The sequence below is a fragment of the Pseudoliparis swirei genome, chromosome 23 (genome assembly GCF_029220125.1).
Source record: "Pseudoliparis swirei isolate HS2019 ecotype Mariana Trench chromosome 23, NWPU_hadal_v1, whole genome shotgun sequence".
NCBI classification, from domain to species: Eukaryota; Metazoa; Chordata; class Actinopteri; order Perciformes; family Liparidae; genus Pseudoliparis; species Pseudoliparis swirei.
In genome coordinates, this window is record NC_079410.1 from 24452660 (window position 1) to 24472137 (window position 19478).

The following is a 19478-nucleotide window of genomic DNA, read 5'->3' on the forward strand; positions in this document are numbered from 1 at the left end:
TAAAAATAAAATTGAATGCATATAATTGCAATAATTAATTAATCAAATAATAAATCGTTCCTCGGCAACTTCGGTGAACAATCTTCAAAGTTGTAAGAAGCATAAACCTTTTTAAATCAGCAACACATGTTAAAACGTACACAGGAAGTAGAATCCCAGGGTGAAACGCGTACTGTGTACAAACCCTGGAGAGACAGATATGTCAGTTCATATCTGTTTGTGTTCATTGATATTGCTTTTTAATCTCTCCATCACTTTCTAACCGTGCATACATATGATAACAATCTGTCCACGTATTGTTTTGTTTTCTTCTTCTAAGTCAGAAGGAATCAGCTGCTTCCTTGTTTCCTTCAATACAGTGACATCATCAGAGGAGCTTCAGTTTGCGACATCATCGACAAACGTTTATCTTTCAGGGATCTCTCGAGCAAAATCTCTGATTTTGATGATGATGAATTAGGACAACGAACGTGTGTGTGTTACATTTTCATATTCATGTTCCACATCCTGCTCGCGTCCCTCAGGATGAACAGCGGCCATTAACAGGTTAACTGTATTTACCACCGCCAACAATGAACACAATTACAGTCAACAACAACAACCTGACATCACACCTGGCTCTGATGTAACGGCTTTAAAGCGTCTCATGTCTGAACTCTGTGATAAAGGAATGTTTATGGTGTGTCCTTAGGAGGGGGTTGAAAGCAAGGTGGGGGCCAGAGGCATTTACAACCATGAGATGATGCCCCCCCCCCCCCCATCCTCGTTATCTATTCAGTAGCTGCTTCAGGCTCCTCAGCCTGTCTTCATGACCCTGGTGTAGCTGGTGTTTGGCTCTAACGGCTGCCATTGGTCCAGGTGTCTGGTATCTGAGACACACACACACGCGCACACACACACACACACTCGGCCATGGCAGAAAGCATGCGAGGCGTAGAGGTGGTGAACCCCGTCCCGTCTTCATGGCCCCCCTCTGTGCTGCCGGACCCTCCATCAGCCTCTTCAGCTCATCTTCAAACACAGGTTCACTCCTCTTCCTCAGCATCTCTGGAACGCTTCCATTAAACTGCACTTCAAATCAGTTGGCCAAAACACAAGAGTGTGAGAGAGATGATGTGTGTGTGTGTGTGTGTGTGTGTTTCTGCCCCTGGCCGAGCAGTGATACCATCTTTGTGACAGCACATGTCATATTCACAGTGTGTTTGTGTGTGAGAGGAACAACACTGCAGAAAGAGGTGTGTGTGTGTGTGGGTTTAGTTGTTTGATCTCCTTCCCGTGGAAATACCATTGAAGTGACTCACCTGTACTGTACAGTAGGTGTGGACCTGCCTGTTGTTTGTGAGTGTGTGTGAGTGTGTGTGAGTGTGTGTGAGTGTGTGTGAGTGTGTGTGAGTGTTTGTGAGTGTGTGTGTGTGTGTGTGTGTTATCTCAGTTTGACTTTCTGAGATATTTGTCCATAATAGAGTGATCTCTGTGGTCTTCTCTGTGGTCTTCTCTGTGGTCTTCTCTGTGGTCATCTCTGTGGTCTTCTCTGTGGTCATCTCTGTGGTCTTCTCTGTGGTCTTCTCTGTGGTCATCTCTGTGGTCTTCTCTGTGGTCATCTCTGTGGTCATCTCTGTGGTCTTCTCTGTGGTCTTCTCTGTGGTCATCTCTGTGGTCATCTCTGGTCTTCTCTGTGGTCTTCTCTGTGGTCATCTCTGTGGTCATCTCTAGTCTCTCGTCAGGATGCTTTATATTTCTAGTCTCTAGTCCGGATCTTATTTTTTTCTAGTCTCATTTCACCGTGGGAGCTCAACCATGAAGTCTGTTATTAGTTATTTTAAGAGCGTGTTTAAAGCTGAAATGAACCGACTCAGCGATTACATGATGCATAGCGAGTCCATGTGTGTAGCACGGTGTCGTGGAGGACGGCCGACACACTCCAGCTCCTCTCCCCTGTCGGTCAGAGGAGAGAGGACAAGGAGCCGATAGGAGAGTTTGGGCATTTGACATGTTCTCAACATATATCGGGACGTACTAAATATTTGCTCTGGCATACCGAATAGGAAGGCAGTATGGTTATTGGAATACACAGAGTATTAGAGCCCCCCCCCCCCCACACACACCTCATGGGCCCCAGCGCAGTCTATATTTACAGTGTGACTGAAGCACATCTAGATTAATCCCTTTAGTTAAATAAAGGCCACCACAATCTACACACACACACACACACACACAAAGATAAAATAAGCACATGCATGCATTCACCCCTGTATAAACACACATGCCCGCTTGCATGCATAAACACACAACGTTAACGCACACACCGACAGAGAAGCCCCCCACATCATTTCTAAGAACATTTACTCTCTCTCTCTCCCTCTCTCCCTCTGCCTCTCTCTCTGCCTCTCTCTCTCTCCCTCTGCTTCTCTCTCTGCCTCTCTCTCTCTTTCTCTCTGCCTCTTTCCCTCTCTCCCTCTCTCCCCCCTCCCTGTGTCCGTGACTGGGCACACTGCACCACTGCTGAGTGTCCCCCCAGGGGGCATAAAAAGATATTCGCTCGGCCTAGTTAGCCGCCGCGTGTGCGTGTGTGAGCATGTGCACGTAAGCGTGTGCGTGTGTGTATCCGTGTGCCCAAGCACACGCCGGAAGCGAAGAAGAAGATGCATGCTGTCGGAGGAGGAGAGGGAGAAATAATGCATGTGCATCAATCATCATTTTACAAACAGTGTCAAGCGTCACACGTTTCTTCTGAAATGCTGCGTTTCTGTAATGCATAGGATTCTAAAGGGAACTAAACATGAACTGTCTGTCTGGATGCACTCCCACATAATGACTCTAATTCATAGCTATTGATTACTTTTCATCTTCAGATACATCTTTGAAATAATCAGTAGATTGTTTGCTGTCACAAATCCTAATAAATCCGAGGCGAGGTCGTGAGTTGTTTAGTTTTACCGACGTCCTGAAAGCCAGACGCTCAGCTCACAGGAAACCACCAGGTCACATGCTCACACAGGTCCATAACCACCTGCACGCCACACCTGGACGGATCTGCTTCACGTTTCTGTTTATTTACAGGCGCCGATATTCACAGTATGCCATTGAACGCCTCCGTGGTTAACATTTCAGATTGTATCCAGGCGTGGGGCAAATTGGTTTAGTAGATAAATACAAGGTCTCACCTCCAGCTCAAGCTGTGCCTGGTGTGTGTGTGTGTGTGTGTTTGTGTGTGTGTGTGTCTGCAATCACAGGAATGCTGCAGGGCTCTCAGTATTCAGAGGCTAAATGGCAACATTATTTTACTTTTGGGAAGAATTGAGTGCAATTGGACGGCCTGCCAGACGAAGCCCTCCAGGCTCTCCTGGTGATGTAACAACACACTCGGATTTTATTGTTTTTTAATTTTCTGTTCTGGATGCCAACGCTGTTCTGACATCGCCCGGCTCCTCCTCCTCCTCCTCTTCCTCTTCCTCTTCCTCCTCCTGCTCCTCCTCCTCCTCCTGCTCATCCGCTCTTTATTCTCCTCTCTCTGACACCATGCTGAAGAAAAGCTTCAGATGTGAGGTCACGTTGCACCACAAGCACACACATGTACACACAGGTACACACAGGTACACACAGGTACGCACAAACACACACATGTACACACAAGTACACACAAACACACACATGTACACACAGGTACACACAAACACACACATGTACACACAGGTACACACAAACACACACATGTACACACAAGTACACACACGCACAAACAAGCACGCACATGTACACACAAACACACACATGTACACACATGTACACACAAGCACACACATGTACACACAAACACACACATGTACACGCACAAGCACACACATACACATGTACACACAAGCACAATTCAATTCAATTCAATTCAGTTTATTTGTATAGCCCAATTTCACAAATTACAAATTTGTCTCGGAGTGCTTTACAATCTGTACACATAGACATCCCTGCCCCAAAACCTCACATCGGACCAGGAAAAACTCCCAAATAACCCTTCAGGGGAAAAAAGGAAGAAACCTGGAGGAGAGCAACAGGAGGATCCCTCTCCTAGGATGGACAGATGCAATAGATGTAATGTGTACAGAAGGACAGATTTAGAGTTAAAATACATTCAATGAATATGACAGAGTGTATGAATAGTTCATAGTAGGCATATTCCACGATGGAGACCTCCACGATCCATCAGGCAGATGGCGGTGGGGAGGAGGAGGGCGAGTCTCAACAGGACAGTGGCGTAGTCATGAGCAGGAATTCCACGACCCAGACGATCCATCAGGCAGATAGGATCTATGCCGTCTCATAGGGTCCGATGACCCCATGAGACGTAAAGTCAAGGACTTCGGGAGAAAGCAGAGTTAGTAACGTGTGATTGAGAGATGAAAATTCATCCTTAAGGAGAGAAAAAGAGGAGATAGGTACTCAGTGCATCCTAAACGTCCCTCGGCAGCTATAAGCCTATAGCAGCATATCAAGGGGCTGGACCAGGGCAAACCTGATTCAGCCCTAACTATAAGCTCTGTCAAAGAGGAAGGTCTTAAGTCTACTCTTAAGCGAGGTGACTGTGTCTGCCTCCCGGACTGAAATTGGAAGCTGGTTCCATAAAGAGGAGCTTGATAACTAAAGGCTCTGGCTCCCATTCTACTTTTTAAGACTCTAGGAACTACAAGTAGTCCGCATTTAGTGAGCGTAGCTCTCTAGTGAGGCAATATAGTACGACATGCTCCCTAAGATATGATGGGCCATCACCAAACAAGGCTTTGTAGGTTAAGAAGAATTTTAAAAGTGATTCTTCATTTTACTGGGAGCCAGTGCAGAGCAGCTAGTGCAGGAGTGATGTGATCTCTTTTCTTAGTTTTAGTGAGAACACGAGCTGCAGCATTCTGGATCAACTGGAGGGACCTAAGAGATTTATTAGAGCAGCCTGCTAATAAGGAGTTGCAGTAATCCAGTCTCAAGTAACGAACGCGTGAACCAATTTTCTGCATCTTTTGAGACAAGATGTGCCTGATTTTGAAATATTACGTAGATGAAAGAATGCAGTCCTTGAGATTTGCTTTACGTGGGAGTTAAAGGACAAGTCGATCAAAGATAACGCCAAGATTCTTTACAGTGGTGTTGGATGCCAGGGCAATGCCGTCTACAGAATCCACATCACCAGATAATTGATCTCTGAGGTGCTCAGGGCCGATTAAAATTACTTCGGTTTTGTCTGAGTTTAACATCAAGAAGTTGCAGGTCATCCATGTTTTTATGTCTTTAAGACATGCTTGAATTTTACAGAGTTGGTTGCTCTCCTCTGGTTTTATCGATAAATATAGTTGAGTGTCATCTGCATAACAATGAAAGTTTATGGAGTGTTTCCTGATAATATTGCCCAAAGGAAGCATGTATAAGGTAAATAAAATTGGTCCAAGCACAGAACCTTGTGGAACTCCGTGATTAACGTTGGTGGTTATCGAGGCGTCATCGTTTACAAATACAAACTGAGATCGATCTGATAAATAGGATTTAAACCAAATTAGTGCCGTGCCTGAAATGCCAATCGACTGCTCCAGTCTCTGTAACAGGATGTCATGGTCATGGTGTCGAATGCAGCACTAAGGTCTAACAAGACCAGGACAGAGAGGAGTCCTTTATCTGCTGCCATTAAGAGGTCATTTGTAATTTTCACCAGTGCCGTCTCGGTGCTGTGGTGTTTTCTAAATCCTGATTGAAATTTCTCAAATAAACTATTATGATGTAGAAAGTCGCACAACTGATTTGCGACCACTTTCTCAAGGATCTTGGAGAGGAAAGGAGGTTAGAGATCGGTCTGTAGTTAGCCAATACCTCTGGATCCAGAGTGGGCTTCTTCAGGAGAGGTTTAATAACAGCCACCTTGAAGGAGTGTGGTACGTGGCCTGTTAGCAGAGACACATTGATAATATCTAATGAGAGCCGCCAATTAAAGGCAAAACGTCTTTAAGCAGCCTCGTCGGGATGGGGTCCAAGAGACAGGTAGACGTGTTCAAGTAGAAACCGTTGAAAATAATTGGTCACGTTGATAGGAGAAAATCCTCAAATATACACCAGGGCATACAGCGGTTTCCAAGGCCATTCCACTTGAGGACAGATTGGCACTGGTTATGGGCAAGAGATTATTAATCTTGTCCTAATAGTTAAAATCTTTTCATTAAAGAAGTTCATAAAGTCATTACCACTGAGGTCTATAGGAATACTCGGCTCCACAGAGCTGTGACTCTCTGTCAGCCTGGCTACAGTGCTGAAGAGAAACCTGGGGTTGTGTTTATTTTTTTCTATTATTGATGAGTAATAGGCTGCTCTGGCATTACGGAGGGCCTTCTTATATGTTTTAAGACTATCTCGCCAAACTAAGCGGGATTCTTGGAGATTAGTTGAACGCCATATGCGTTCAAGCTTTCGTGACGTTTGCTTCAGTTTGCGGGTCTGAGGGTTATACCAGGGAGCAAACCTCCTCTTCCTCACTGTCTTCTTCTTCAGAGGGGCTATCGAGTCCAGTGTCATTCTCAGAGAGCCTATGGCACTGTCAACAAGATGATCAATCTGGGACGGACTAAAGTTAGACCAGGAGTCCTCTGTTATATTGAGACGTGGTATCGAATCAAATACAGAAGGAATCGCTTCTTTAAATTTAGCTACAGCACTATCAGTTAGACATCTAGTGTAAAAACTTTTGACTAACGGAGTACACTCCGGTAGTATAAATTCAAAAGTTATGAGGTTGTGGTCTGACAGAAGAGGATTCTGGGAAGGCGTTCAAATGCTCAATGTCAGCCATAAGTAAGAACAAGATCAAGCGTGTGGCCAAAGCTGTGAGTGGGTTTCTGTACTCTCTGACAGAAGCCAATCGAGTCCAACAAGGAGATGAATGCAGCACTAAGGCAATCATTATCAACATCCACATGGATATTAAAATCTCCAACAATAATAACTTTATCGGTTTTAAGAACCAAACTTGATATAAATTCTGAGAATTCAGATATAAACTCTGAATATGGACCTGGTGGCCGGTACAGAATCACAAATCAAATTGGCTGTAGTGTTTTCCAGGTTGGATGTGAAAGACTAAGAACAAGGCTTTCAAATGAGGTGTAGTGTAATTTTGGTTGAGGATTAATTAATAGGCTCGATTCAAAGATGGCTGCTACTCCACCTCCTCGACCGGTGCCTCGAGGAATGTGAGTATTAATATGACTTGGAGGAGTCGATTCATTCAGGCAGACATATTCTTCATGGCTCAGCCAGGTTTCAGTTAGGCAACATAAATCAATGTGATTATCTGATATTAAATCATTCAGTAACACAGCTTTAGATGACAGAGATCGAATATTTAGGAGACCACATTTAATAGACCTATTTTGTTGCACTGCTGAAATAATTGTGTTAACTTGTATAAGGTTATTGTGTACGACTCCTCTTCTGCTTACTTTTGATTTATTTAATTGAAGTCGGCGTGGGACAGACACAGTCTCTACTCTAAAGTCAAGGGTGGGTAACTGCTCGAATGGAAGAGCAGAGAAGGGTGTTAAACTACAACTCTGCTCCCGGTTCCTGATCTGAACCCTGGGTTGTCATAGATTAAGTCCGGTGATCAACTTGGTCATGTTAGCAGAAATGATGAGGCGGCGCTCCGTCCAACGTGGGATGGATGCCGTCTCTCCTCATCAGATCAGGCTTTCCCAGAAAGTCTTCCAGTTGTCTCATAGCCCATTATTCGCTGGGCACCACCTCGACAGCCAGCGGTTGAAAGGCGACATTCGGCTATACAATCTGTCTGTCTGCAAATTTGGGGAGGGCCAGAGAAAATTACGGTGTCCGACAACGTCTTGGCATAAGCACACCGATTCCACATTAATTTTAGTGACTCGACCGACGGGCTCGGGCGTCATTACCACCGCGTACAATCTGACTGTATCTCCGCTTATCCTTAGCCAGCAGCTTCAAACAAGACTCACGTCGCCCGCTCTGCCCCGGGAGGCACATTACCTGGTCCGTGGCTTCGCTTATTTTCACGTTCCTGACTGTAGAGCTCCCGATAACCAGGGTGTGTTCCTCAGCGGGTGTGTCGCTGAGCAGGGGAAACTGGTTCGAAACGTGAAGTGGTTGGTGCACAGCGGGCTTCTGTGTAGACTTACGACTCCTGCGAACAGTTACCCAACCACCCGGCTGCACGGTTACGGGCACAGCTAACAGCTGACTGTAGCTCCGCCGACTACGGAGAGGGCGGGCTAACTAGCATAGCTGTCTGAGCTTGATAGCGGAGCCGTGCATCTAACCCACTTAGACCTGCCTCCAACCTAGCAAATAAACTACATTTGTTGCATGTATCGTTATCATGATGACTTCCGACCGGCCAGACTCGTCTACCGGCGTGTATTACAATCTGACTGTCTCCATATCCTTGGCCAGCAGCCAAACAAGACTCCCGCGATGATAGCCGCTCTAGCCCCGGGAGGCCTGCGACTCTGGTCCGTGGCAGCTATTTTCCACGTTCCTATTATGGCTCCGATAACCAGGGTGTGTTCCTCCAGCGAATTGTGTCGGCTGACAAGAAAGCTGGTTGAAACGTGAAGTGGTTTGGTGCCTGGCAGACTATGGCAGATTTCGACTCCTCGCAGAACAGTTACCCATACCCGGCTGCGCGGTTACGCGAACTGGCTAACAATGACTGTGGCTCCCGACTACGGAGAGAGGCGGGCCTTCGCATAGCTATCTGAGCTTCGATAGCGGCGGGCGTGCATCTAACCAGACCTGCCTCAACCTGGCAAATAAACTACACTTGTTGCATGTCGTTATCATTAAGGGAGGCGGGGATAACTATACATAGGACACACTGAGCAAGAGGGAGGCGGGAGGGAGAGAGAAGAAGTCATGCTTTAAGCTGTTGGTACAACAGCAAAGCTTACGGAAGAGTGAGATGGTCGTTCAGGAGCAGCTGGGAAAATCAGACTAGAAGAAGCCTGTACACACACACACACACACACACACACACACACACACACACACACACACACACACACACACCTAGACACACCTAGACACACACACACCTAGACACACACACAAACACCTAGACACAGACACACACACAAACACACACCTAGACACACACACACACACACACACAAGTAATCACCTGATCAATAATCAGCGCCTCGTCTCTCAGAGATCTGATGGCCGACTCCTCCTCCGTCGTTGCTCTGCTCTCACTAACCTCCTCCTCCTCCTCTCGCTCCTCCAGATTTGTGCCCGGCCAAGGCGTGGTGCTGTACCCCCAGATCGGGGACAAGCTGGACATCGTGTGCCCGCGCGTGGACAGCGGGATGGGCGACGTCATCGAGTACTACAAGGTGTACATGGTGCCCCGCGAGCAGCTGGAGAGCTGCACCATCACCAAGGCCGACACGCCGCTCCTCAACTGCGTGAAGCCCGACCAGGACGTCAAGTTCACCCTCAAGTTCCAGGAGTTCAGCCCAACTGCTTGGGGCCTTAAGGTTCTTCAGGGCAGGACTGCATCATCTGTGAAATGCGCACTCTAAGGCGGGCTGCCGGTGTGTGTCCTCACTCGAGTCACACAGAGGTGTGAATTATGGAATAGGATTTTCAGTGTGGGCTAATGTCCTGTGCAGTTCGTGTATCAGCCAACTCGGTGGTTCAGCTCCTTCCACCTGGGTGTGGTGATGGCTGCTCCGGGCGACATAGTGAGCTCCGTCCTGGAGGAAGTCGTGAGGGGGTTCAGCGACGGCCCCCTGGTTTGAAACACGGGAGGTGGACTGCACCATCTGCGTGGCGCTGACGGGGGGTGTGTGCGCCGCAGATAGGACCATCTGTGAGGCTCTGCCACAGCCATCTGTGAGCTGTCACAGCGGGGGAAGTAGGAGGAAGGAGATTATAGAGGGAAGGAAGGGTGAGCCACCTAGTACACACACACACACACCCACTTCTATCGAGGGAGAGCGAGTTCAGCAGAGCAAATGAGCAAAGTAACAACTAACCTGTGCAAGCTAACAAGCTAACAAGGTAACGACTAGCCTGTGCGAGCTAACAAGGTAACGACTAGCCTGTCATGACTAACAAGGTAACGACTAGCCTGTGCGAGCTAACAAGGTAACGACTAGCCTGTGCGAGCTAACAAGGTAACGACTAGCCTGTGCGAGCTAACAAGGTAACGACTGGCTGCGAACTGACAGAGGTAACGACCTTAACCTGTGCGGGGCTAACAGGTGGCGACTGGTATCTTGAATAACAAAGATGTATTGTATCTTGAGGCTAACAGTGTGACTGGCCTGTGCGAGGCAACAAGGGTAACAAGCTAACAAGGTACTTGTGACCTTCAGCCTGTGCTGGGCTAACAGGGTAACAAGCTGCTAAGGTAACGCGACTGGCCTGTGAGGCTAACAGAATTAGCGACCTAACTGTCTTGCGAGCTAACAAAATTAGCGACTATGCTGTCTTGAGAGCCTGGAGTAGCGACTAGCCTGTGCGAGCTAACAAGGTAACAAGCTAACAAGGTAACGACTAGCCTGTGCGAGCTAACAAGGTAACAAGCTAACAAGGTAACACGACCCCAGCCTGTCTTGAGGCTAACAAAGTGTGACTAGCCTGTCACGAGCTAACAAGATGTGACTAGCCCTGTCTTGTGACTAACAAGGTAACGACTAGCCTAATGCGGGCTAACAAAGTAGCGACTAACAATAACGACTAATAAAATGTAATAACCTATGTGAGCTAACAAGTGTGACCTTCTGTCTTGAGCTAACCGAGTAACGACTAGCCTGTCTTGAGCTAACAAGGTAGCGACTGGCCTGTGCGGGCTAACAAGTGTGACCCAACATAACGAGGCTAACAAGGTAGCGACTAACTGGGCTAACAAGTGTGACTAACCTGTGCGAGCTGCTAAGTGGCAAAACTGGCTGTGAGCTGACAAGATGTGACCTTCGCCTGTGCGAGCTGACAAGGTAACGACTAACCTGTGCGAGCTGACAAGGTAACGACTAACCTGTGCGAGCTAACAAGGTAAGCGAGCTAACAAGGTAACGACTAGCCTGTGCGAGCTAACAAGGTAACGACTAGCCTGTGCGAGCTAACAAGGTAACGACTAGCCTGTGCGAGCTAACAAGGTAACGACTAGCCTGTGCGAGCTAACAAGCTAACGACCTTTAGCCTGTGCGAATAACGAAGCTAACAAGCCTAGCATTTAACCTGTGGTGCTAACGAAGCTAACAGGGAGTAGCAATGATTGTGATGAACTCTCCCACGTTAAACTGCCTCCCGTGACTCTAAACGTTCTCCGGGGTCAGAGACATCCGTCAAGCAGCTGTTTGATGAACAGGTTGAACCAGACGTCTCCATCAGCTCCACCTGAGCTGGTGGTGGAGCACCCTGCGGCGGCGGCCACCAACGTGCTGCCGTCACCGCAGGGCGTGTGCGTGTCGGGGCAGGCCTGCCTCTGAGGTCCTGCAGGGAGACATGTTGTTGGAGTAAATATGATGTTAGTGTCTTTACAGCGGCTCATAGGAACAAACACACACTAGACACACACACACACACACGCACACACACAAACACATGTGTGTGTGTGTGTGTGTGTGTGCTTAAAGAATACAAAGGCTTCTGACTGAAGCCCTCCTCCGTCTCCCTCCACCCCAAGCCAGTTGCAGTGTTATTGACGAGCTTCAGTGCTGAGTGTTGCTCTCCCTGGTTCTCCTGGTTCTCCTGGTTCTGACTCCTGGAGCTGAACGTGATCTCACTGGTGGATCAGCCCCCATGAGCAGGATGAGTTCAGTGGACGCTAGACACACAGACACACAGACACACACACACACACTAGACACACAGACACACACACACAACACACACTAGACACAGACACACACACACATACACACACACACCTAGACACACAGACACACAAACACACACTGACACACACACACACACACACAAACACACACCTAGACACACACACACACACACACACACAAACACACACCTAGACACACACACACACACACACACAAACACACACCTAGACACACAGACACACACACACATACACACACACACACCTAGACACACAGACACACAAACACACACTGACACACACACACACACACACACAGACAATGTTATTTCCCAGCTCCTGACTTGAAAGCCCTTCCTCTTCATCAACCAGAACAGAGGGACCAGCGAGGAAGAAAGTTCAATTCGGAACTTTAAAAAGACGAGTTGGAAAATCCAATTTTGCAGTTCTTGCAATTTCCCTTTCCCCCCCCCGACCACCACCATTCCACCTCCCCTCACAGCTGCCCAGCATGCTAATGTGTAGCCTGAAGAGAGAAAGAGAGGGAGCTGCTCACACTTTGCTGTTAACTGTTCTGGCTCGCCGCCGTGCAGCCTCAACGGCGCTGCGTCGCGTACTCTTTCTATTTGCTTGGATGCATGTGTAAAACACCAGGAGTGACGCACAAACCAACACACACTCACACAAAGGAAACCGAGCGAGAGAAATGTGCCGAGGTGAGGTGTGCGTAGGAGGCGGAGTCAGCCTGCTTGTGTTGGAGGTAGCCGACGTGTCGGTGGGTGTGACTGCGGGTGTCGATGTGTTGAGGGAATTGATACGTCTAAACTTACGGTTTGACTCGCCCTGCCTCGCCCGACATGGAAGCATCTCCATCTTATTTACGCCTGTGTGTGTGTGTGTGTGTGTGTGTGTGTGTGTGTTCGGCCCCGCCACCTCCAAGATCCATCAGAGTGTGACACCGCCTCAGAAAGTTCACCGCCAGCATTGCATTCGTCTTTTGGAGTGAGCACTCGATGCGTAATTAATTAACCGCCGTTTAATCCTCCACTTTTTCTCACAATTGCCATGGCCCCCGCATCAAGGCGACGGAGTTTGGAGCGATTGGATTACTGTTGAGGAGGCTAGACCTAGATTAGATGGGTATGCTGGACCCCCCCTCACCCCAAAAAAACTTCAAACACACCCATCCAAGAGACTGTGCCATCAGGCCTCAGCGGTGACTCATCCCGTCCTGTCAGAACAAAAGGATGCACGCACTACACCGCCTGCTCGTGTGTGCGTGTGCCTGTCAGTGTGCGGTGTGTTGGGCCGCTGTGTTTCTGGCGTGTGGGCGCGTGTCTGTGTGTGTGTGTCTTTGTGTGTGTGTGTGTGTGTGTGTGTGTGCGCCTAGTTCTGTGCTGAGAGCAGAGGAGTCTGATGTGATGGTTGTTGGCGGCATGGCCTGCAGCCGGTACGTTGTGAGTGGATGAATACATGAGCTAAAGAGGCAGAGAGAGAGAGAGAGAGAGAGAGCGAGCGAGCGAAAGAGCTAGAGAGAGCGAGAGAGAGAGGGAGCGAGAGAGAGAGAGAGAGAGAGAGAGAGAGAGAGAGAGAGAGAGAGAGAGAGAGAGAGAGAGAGAGAGAGAGAGAGAGAGAGAGAGAGAGAGAGAGAGAGAGAGAGAGAGAGAGAGAGAGAATGGGAAAAGGGGTAGAACAAGAGGGATGATGAGCTGAAGAGGGCAGAAGAAGGACACGGCTGCATTTACAGTCAGAGCAGACACGCACAGGGAGGTTTCATCAGGGCTTTAATCAGCCGTTGCTCAGTCACAACACAACAGAGCCCCCCCCCCCCCCCCCCGTGGTCATATCTCATTTCACGCGGTGTGAATTCTTTAAATGCACTTTGTCCGATTTAAACTGCCGCTTCTTCCCATCCAGGACCGTTGACGTTGTTATCATCACATGAGGATGTGACGCGGTGTGTCCAGTCAGCGCAACTTTGATTTGTTTCCACGCCTCTCAGTCAGTCTGTTGCTCCACGCGTTGCCGCTGAGTAATCGCAAAGGCAACTTAAACCTGAGTGGATCTGAATCATGGATTTGAAAGGTTTGTGTTTTGACAGAGCTCCATCCTCCATCCTCTCATCCTCTCATCCTCTTGCTGAGTGCAATGCCCCCCCCCCCTCTCCCTTCCTATCAGTCTCTCTGAGATGCCTCTTCAGGCTCCTGTTGCCTTTGCTCTGTTTCATTATGCGTGGCCAGGCATTGTCTGTCGTGCAGCAGGGCATTGTGCATTCATTATTCCCACAGCATTTTCAAAGCCTTGTCTTTCAAGCGTTACGGCTCTTGATCCTGGACCACACGCAGCTCCCCATCTGAACACGTATATGGACACGTCCCTGTTGATATCAAATGAAACATAAACACATGTTTACAGCTCATCAACATGATTAAACACCGTATGCCACTCGGAAACAAGCTACATGCTAGCACCGTCTTTAATTGATATTTGATAGTTTCATTAGGATGAGGGGAAGGCGGCTCTCCCTGGTCTGGCTGAGCACCAGGTTAAGTGAAGTTAAGGAGGTAAATGAAGCTGAGGATGTGGGGGGCGTTGAGTGTGCTCTAACACACACACAGACGAGTGAGGACACGCCTGTCACACGGTCCTACCGTCGGTTTGAGACTGTGTGTGTGTGTGTGTGTGTGTGTGTGTGTGAGTCAGACCCACTTTAGCTATCCCTTTGGTCTCAAGCAGTAGCCGACTTTGTCACAGTCAGTGAGAGATTTTTCCTGATGACCTTTTTCCCTTTTGCAGAGCCTGTATTTTCATCACTGTGTGTGTGTGTGTGTGTGTGTGACCAGTCTGGCTCAGCCCAAGAACACCATCTTAACCACATCGCGAGTGAGGAAATAGGATGGAGGGAACAGTGCAGCCGCTGCTTTGTCCTCTCACAGAAGGTCACACGCTAGTGGCTTCATCTCTCTCTCTATTTCTTCTCCCTTTTCCTTCATGCTGCCCCTCCCATGAATGTGGACTTATCTGGATGCTGTAATGCCCGCTAGTTGGTGACTAAGTCCATTTGTGAGGGTCTTGTATGAACCTGGTCTATCCCCCAGTGTCCCCCCAGCCTGAGCCCGACAGCGTAGCTGGTTAACTCTAGCCAGCTAACGGTCTGCCTGGCCGAGGAGGGCCCAGTCATTCAAGCAGCCTGAGCCCCTTCAACCATCACCTTCTGTTGAAATGCAAGTCAGGCTTGGCATCGTGAGTGTGTGTTTTACTCTGCATTGCAAGATGAATTACACGAAGAGTAACAAAGTGAGGTTTTTAAATCTTGAAATAGTTTTTGGAGGCTTGGCAGGACGATGAGATTCAGTTTGAGTTGTTTATCTTCAGTCTAGATGGATGTTGATGTGTTGATAGGGAAAGAAGAAGGGAGGACCAGTAGGCAGATCTAAATACACCACCAGCCTTCAGTCCCCGTGAACTCTGACCTTTCAGGCTCCAGTGCTTCTGACCGTAAATCCAGCTCGACATCCCACGTCGCTCACGCCTCCACCAGCAGCAGCTCACCCTGAACACCACCACCCAGGAAACACTGTCAGACGGCTAACATCAATGTGTGTTGTTCCAACAGGTTTAGGAAATGAACACGTGCACACACACACACACACACCTATACACACACACCTATACACACACACACATACACACACACACACACTATACACACACACATACACACACACACACACACACACTATACACACACACACTATACACACACACACACACACTATACACACACACACACACACACTCCTATACACACACACACATACACACACATACACACACACACATACACACACACCTATACACACACACACACACCTATACACACACACACACACACCTATACACACACACACCTATACACACACACACACACACACACACACACCTATACACACACACACACCTATACACACACACACACACACCTATACACACACACACACGCACAGAAGCACAAGCTTTGAAGGAGCTTTGTCTGTAATGTGCTTTTCGGTCTTCACTGAAAAGCCATCAGTCAGCTGGAGAAGGAGACCGGGGGAGAGAGGAGGGAGGGGGAGAGAAGAGAGATGGAGGGAGAGAGTGAGGGGGTAGAGAGGAGGCAAGATGGAGGGAGGGAGTGAGGGGGGAGAGAGGAGGGAGGGAGGGTGGAGGAGGAGAGGTGGAGGGAGGAGGGAGGGAGAGGAGGAGGAGGGAGTGAGGGGGGAGAGAGGAGGAGAGATGGAGGGAGGGAGGGTGGAGAGAGGAGGAGAGGTGGAGGGAGGGAGGGAGGGGGGAGAGAGGAGGAGAGGGGAGTGAGGGGGAGAGAGGAGGAGAGGTGGAGGGAGGGAGTGAGGGGGGAGAGAGGAGGAGAGATGGAGGGAGGGAGTGAGGGGGGAGAGAGGAGGAGAGGTGGAGGGAGGGAGTGAGGGGGGAGAGAGGAGGAGAGGTGGAGGGAGGGAGTGAGGGGGAGAGAGGAGGAGAGGTGGAGGGAGGGAGTGAGAGGGGAGAGAGGAGGAGGGATGGAGGGAGGAGTGAGGGAGAGGAGAGGTGGAGGGAGGGAGTGAGGGGGGAGAGAGGAGGAGGGAGAGAGGAGGAGTGAGGGAGGAGAGGAGGAGAGGTGGAGGAGGGAGTGAGGGGAGAGGAGGAGGGAGGAGGAGGAGTGATGAGGGAGAGAGGAGGAGGGAGGGAGTGAGGAGGGAGAGAGGAGGAGGGATGGAGGGAGGGAGGGGGGAGAGATGGAGGGAGGGAGTGAGGGGGGAGAGAGGAGGGAGTGAGGGGGGAGAGAGGAGGAGAGATGGAGGGAGGGAGTGAGGGGGGAGAGAGGAGGCGGGATGGAGGGAGGGAGTGAGAGGGGAGAGAGGAGGAGGGAGGGAGTGAGGAGGGAGAGAGGAGGAGGGAGGGAGTGAGGGAGTGAGGGAGTGAGTGAGGGAGTGAGGGGGGGTGTTCTTGTTAACATGCTCTTTGTCTGCTCCCATCACCGTCTCACTGAAGGGGATTTTGGGACGGTGGAAAAGGAAGAGAAAAAAAACGGAGAAAGAGAAAACTGCAAACTATGCAACGCTTCATTTCTCAAAGATGTTTCCATGGAGCCCTCAGCACCTTCAGCAGGGATGGGAACACGTTGAGGGGGGGGGGGGGTAATGGCGTTTAGGGAAGAGGGTCGTGGCTGCCCTGGAGAGAAGGAAGCTGGGGATGATGGGGTGTTGTTCAAGGGAGGAGAAAGAAGGAGGAGAGGAAGCCGAGGGGAGGGGGGGAGGGGGGGGTGTCAGTGTGGTGAATGCAGGCCACTGCTGGCGGGAAGCCAAACTGCTAAGCCCTGGCAGCTCGTTAGCCTCTGTGTTACTGACCTGATAGACCACAAGCTCCCTCCCTCCCTCCCTCCCTCCCTTCTCGCCTGTTCCCCGTCCCTCTCATGACCCTCGCCAGCTGCAGTACTGCCCAGCCGCCTCACGGGGCAGTGCAGATAAGAGCCCACGAGCCGAGAGGCAGAGTAGCCGCCGTCGGGCTTGAAAGCATCCGGTTGGTTGAGCTCTGGAAGAGCTGAGAGTCCTCTTCATCTGCTGACAGGCCCATGTTGCTGGACGTCTGGCTCCGCCCCTCCAGACTCCTCCCCCAACGTCTGCTGTCGTCCCTGAAACACAGTGTTTCGCTCTTCTGTGTTCTCCTGTGTGCACACGTGTCTTGAAGCTCTTCTCATCTCCGGCCATCGAGGTGTTCATCAGCTCCCTCCTCTTCATTTCACGGCCCCTTCTGGAACAGCGCCCCGCTTTGTAAAACAGTTTCTCCTCGTTTACATCTCTGAATATTTGTCCTCATGTTGTCAGCAGAACTCTTCTTAAACCCGGCAGCGAGTTTTTTTATTTTTTATTTTTATTTATCTGTGCTTTTCAGCTTTTTAAAAACACAAAAATGTGTTCTTTAATAACTTAATAGCTTTGTACCTCTCTCTGGAGCGTCGTCAGTGCTGATGCACATGGTCCCGCGGCGCGGTAAGATGGCCGCTGTGGTAGCAGTCATTGTTGTGTCTCTCCCCCCCCCCCCTTAACTGCCTCCTTCACGAGGCCCATCAGCACAGTTACAAGCATTACAGTCACAATTACTCAAGGTAATTGACTTTGGGGATGTGAACTGTGCCGCTAGAGGTGATGAGCAGGTGAATTGTGATTTTATTAAAGGCGATATGACTCCGAGGAAGGCGCTCAGCGTCTCTGTGGCTGTTTTCCTGAGATCGGCTTAAGGCACATACGGCAACACAATTTCCCCAACACATCTTGTGTGTCGCAGGTGCTCGCAGCAAAGCTAATCCTAACCGTGTCCCTCTCTCTCCCGGCTGCAGCTACATCTAACGCCACCATGGAGGGCATCGACAACCAGGAGGGGGGCGTGTGCAGGACCAGGTCCATGAAGATAATCATGAAAGTGGGGCAAAGTGAGTATTGTGTTCTTGGATTATGCTGCCGAGTGCCCGCGGCGTGAGCAGGCAGCCGCGATGCAGCACGAGTACAGTTGTGAGAAATTGTGTGGGACTCAGAAAATGCCCTAAAAAGGTCACAGGAGGCTGTGCAGCTCCATCGTCTCCATGGCACCTGGGGCTGCGAGGGGGCAGGAGATGTAATCTAGTGGAAACACACTCACACACACGGTCCCCGAGAGGGCATTCGACACGCCGCATGTGAAGCGCAGTCGGCCCCCACGCAGGCAGACGGACCGGATTCTTAATTACAGAGATCATCATTCATAAATCAGTTGCCCGGCTGCAACCCAGAGAAGCCGGTTGCTGGGGTCCGGCTGCACTCAGAGGAAGTTAGAAGAGCGAATAGGCGACGTTTAATAGGAGTGAGAAATGTTGGCTTTTTTTGGAGTGTGTTTGGTAGGGCTGAGCGTGACGGGCCCAGTCACTGGGACCAGTGGTTCTGACAGCAGCTGCTCAGAGTCCCTTCAGCTCAGCTTTGGAACCACAACTCGATGACAGAGGGACGACGCATTGCAGAGGCAGAACACACCCATTCGCCGCTCTTCATGGTTGATTACAGTCATTTCTGGGTCATGCCGAGCCGTTCGTACAAACACACTTTGCCTGATGTCGATCCAGTTGAAGATCATTTGGCTGCTCGCTGCACTGTTGAAGCATTGAGAGGTTCAAGAACTATTGAGATTCCCTCTTTGTGTTTTCCTGGAAGTCTCAAAGCACAACCGGGACGAAGACGCCCCCCTGACTGACTCCAGGAGCGATCTGAACCACTGTCTTTTCATGAGCATCAACACAAATATTTCCCCTCTAATTTCCGGGCATCTTTTCCCCATATTTTCAGATCCCTCTGATCCTATTTCACCCAAAGTCAACCCCACCAGGGTCCCCTACTCGCCCAAGAACACAGATGGCAAGGAAACCTACAACCCCAACGAAGTGCTGGAGAAACCAGGTGAGATCCCCCACTTGAACCAGCTTCCAGCTCAGAGCAGATAACGCTAAGAAGGCGCGTGTGTGTGTGTGCGTTTGTAAGAGTCACTGATGTGTGCGTGTGAAAGTGAAGGAAAGAAACATCAGCTATTCATCAGCCAGTAATTGAATGTTGCCTATGAAACGGATAGGCATCTCAAG

General features: G+C 49.6%; 1 protein-coding gene across 1 annotated transcript in view; it reads left to right on the forward strand.

Annotated features, from left to right (window-relative positions):
- The window catches only part of LOC130189281 (ephrin-B2a-like), a 32764-nt gene that overhangs the window by 7747 nt on the left and 5539 nt on the right, over window positions 1-19478 (forward strand). Inside the window, exons 2-5 of the mRNA XM_056408061.1 lie at window positions 9278-9530; window positions 9666-9788; window positions 17564-17646; window positions 18052-18309. Coding sequence (XP_056264036.1) covers window positions 9278-9530; window positions 9666-9788; window positions 17564-17646; window positions 18052-18309 — 717 coding nt within the window. The remainder of the gene's footprint in view (window positions 1-9277; window positions 9531-9665; window positions 9789-17563; window positions 17647-18051; window positions 18310-19478) is intronic.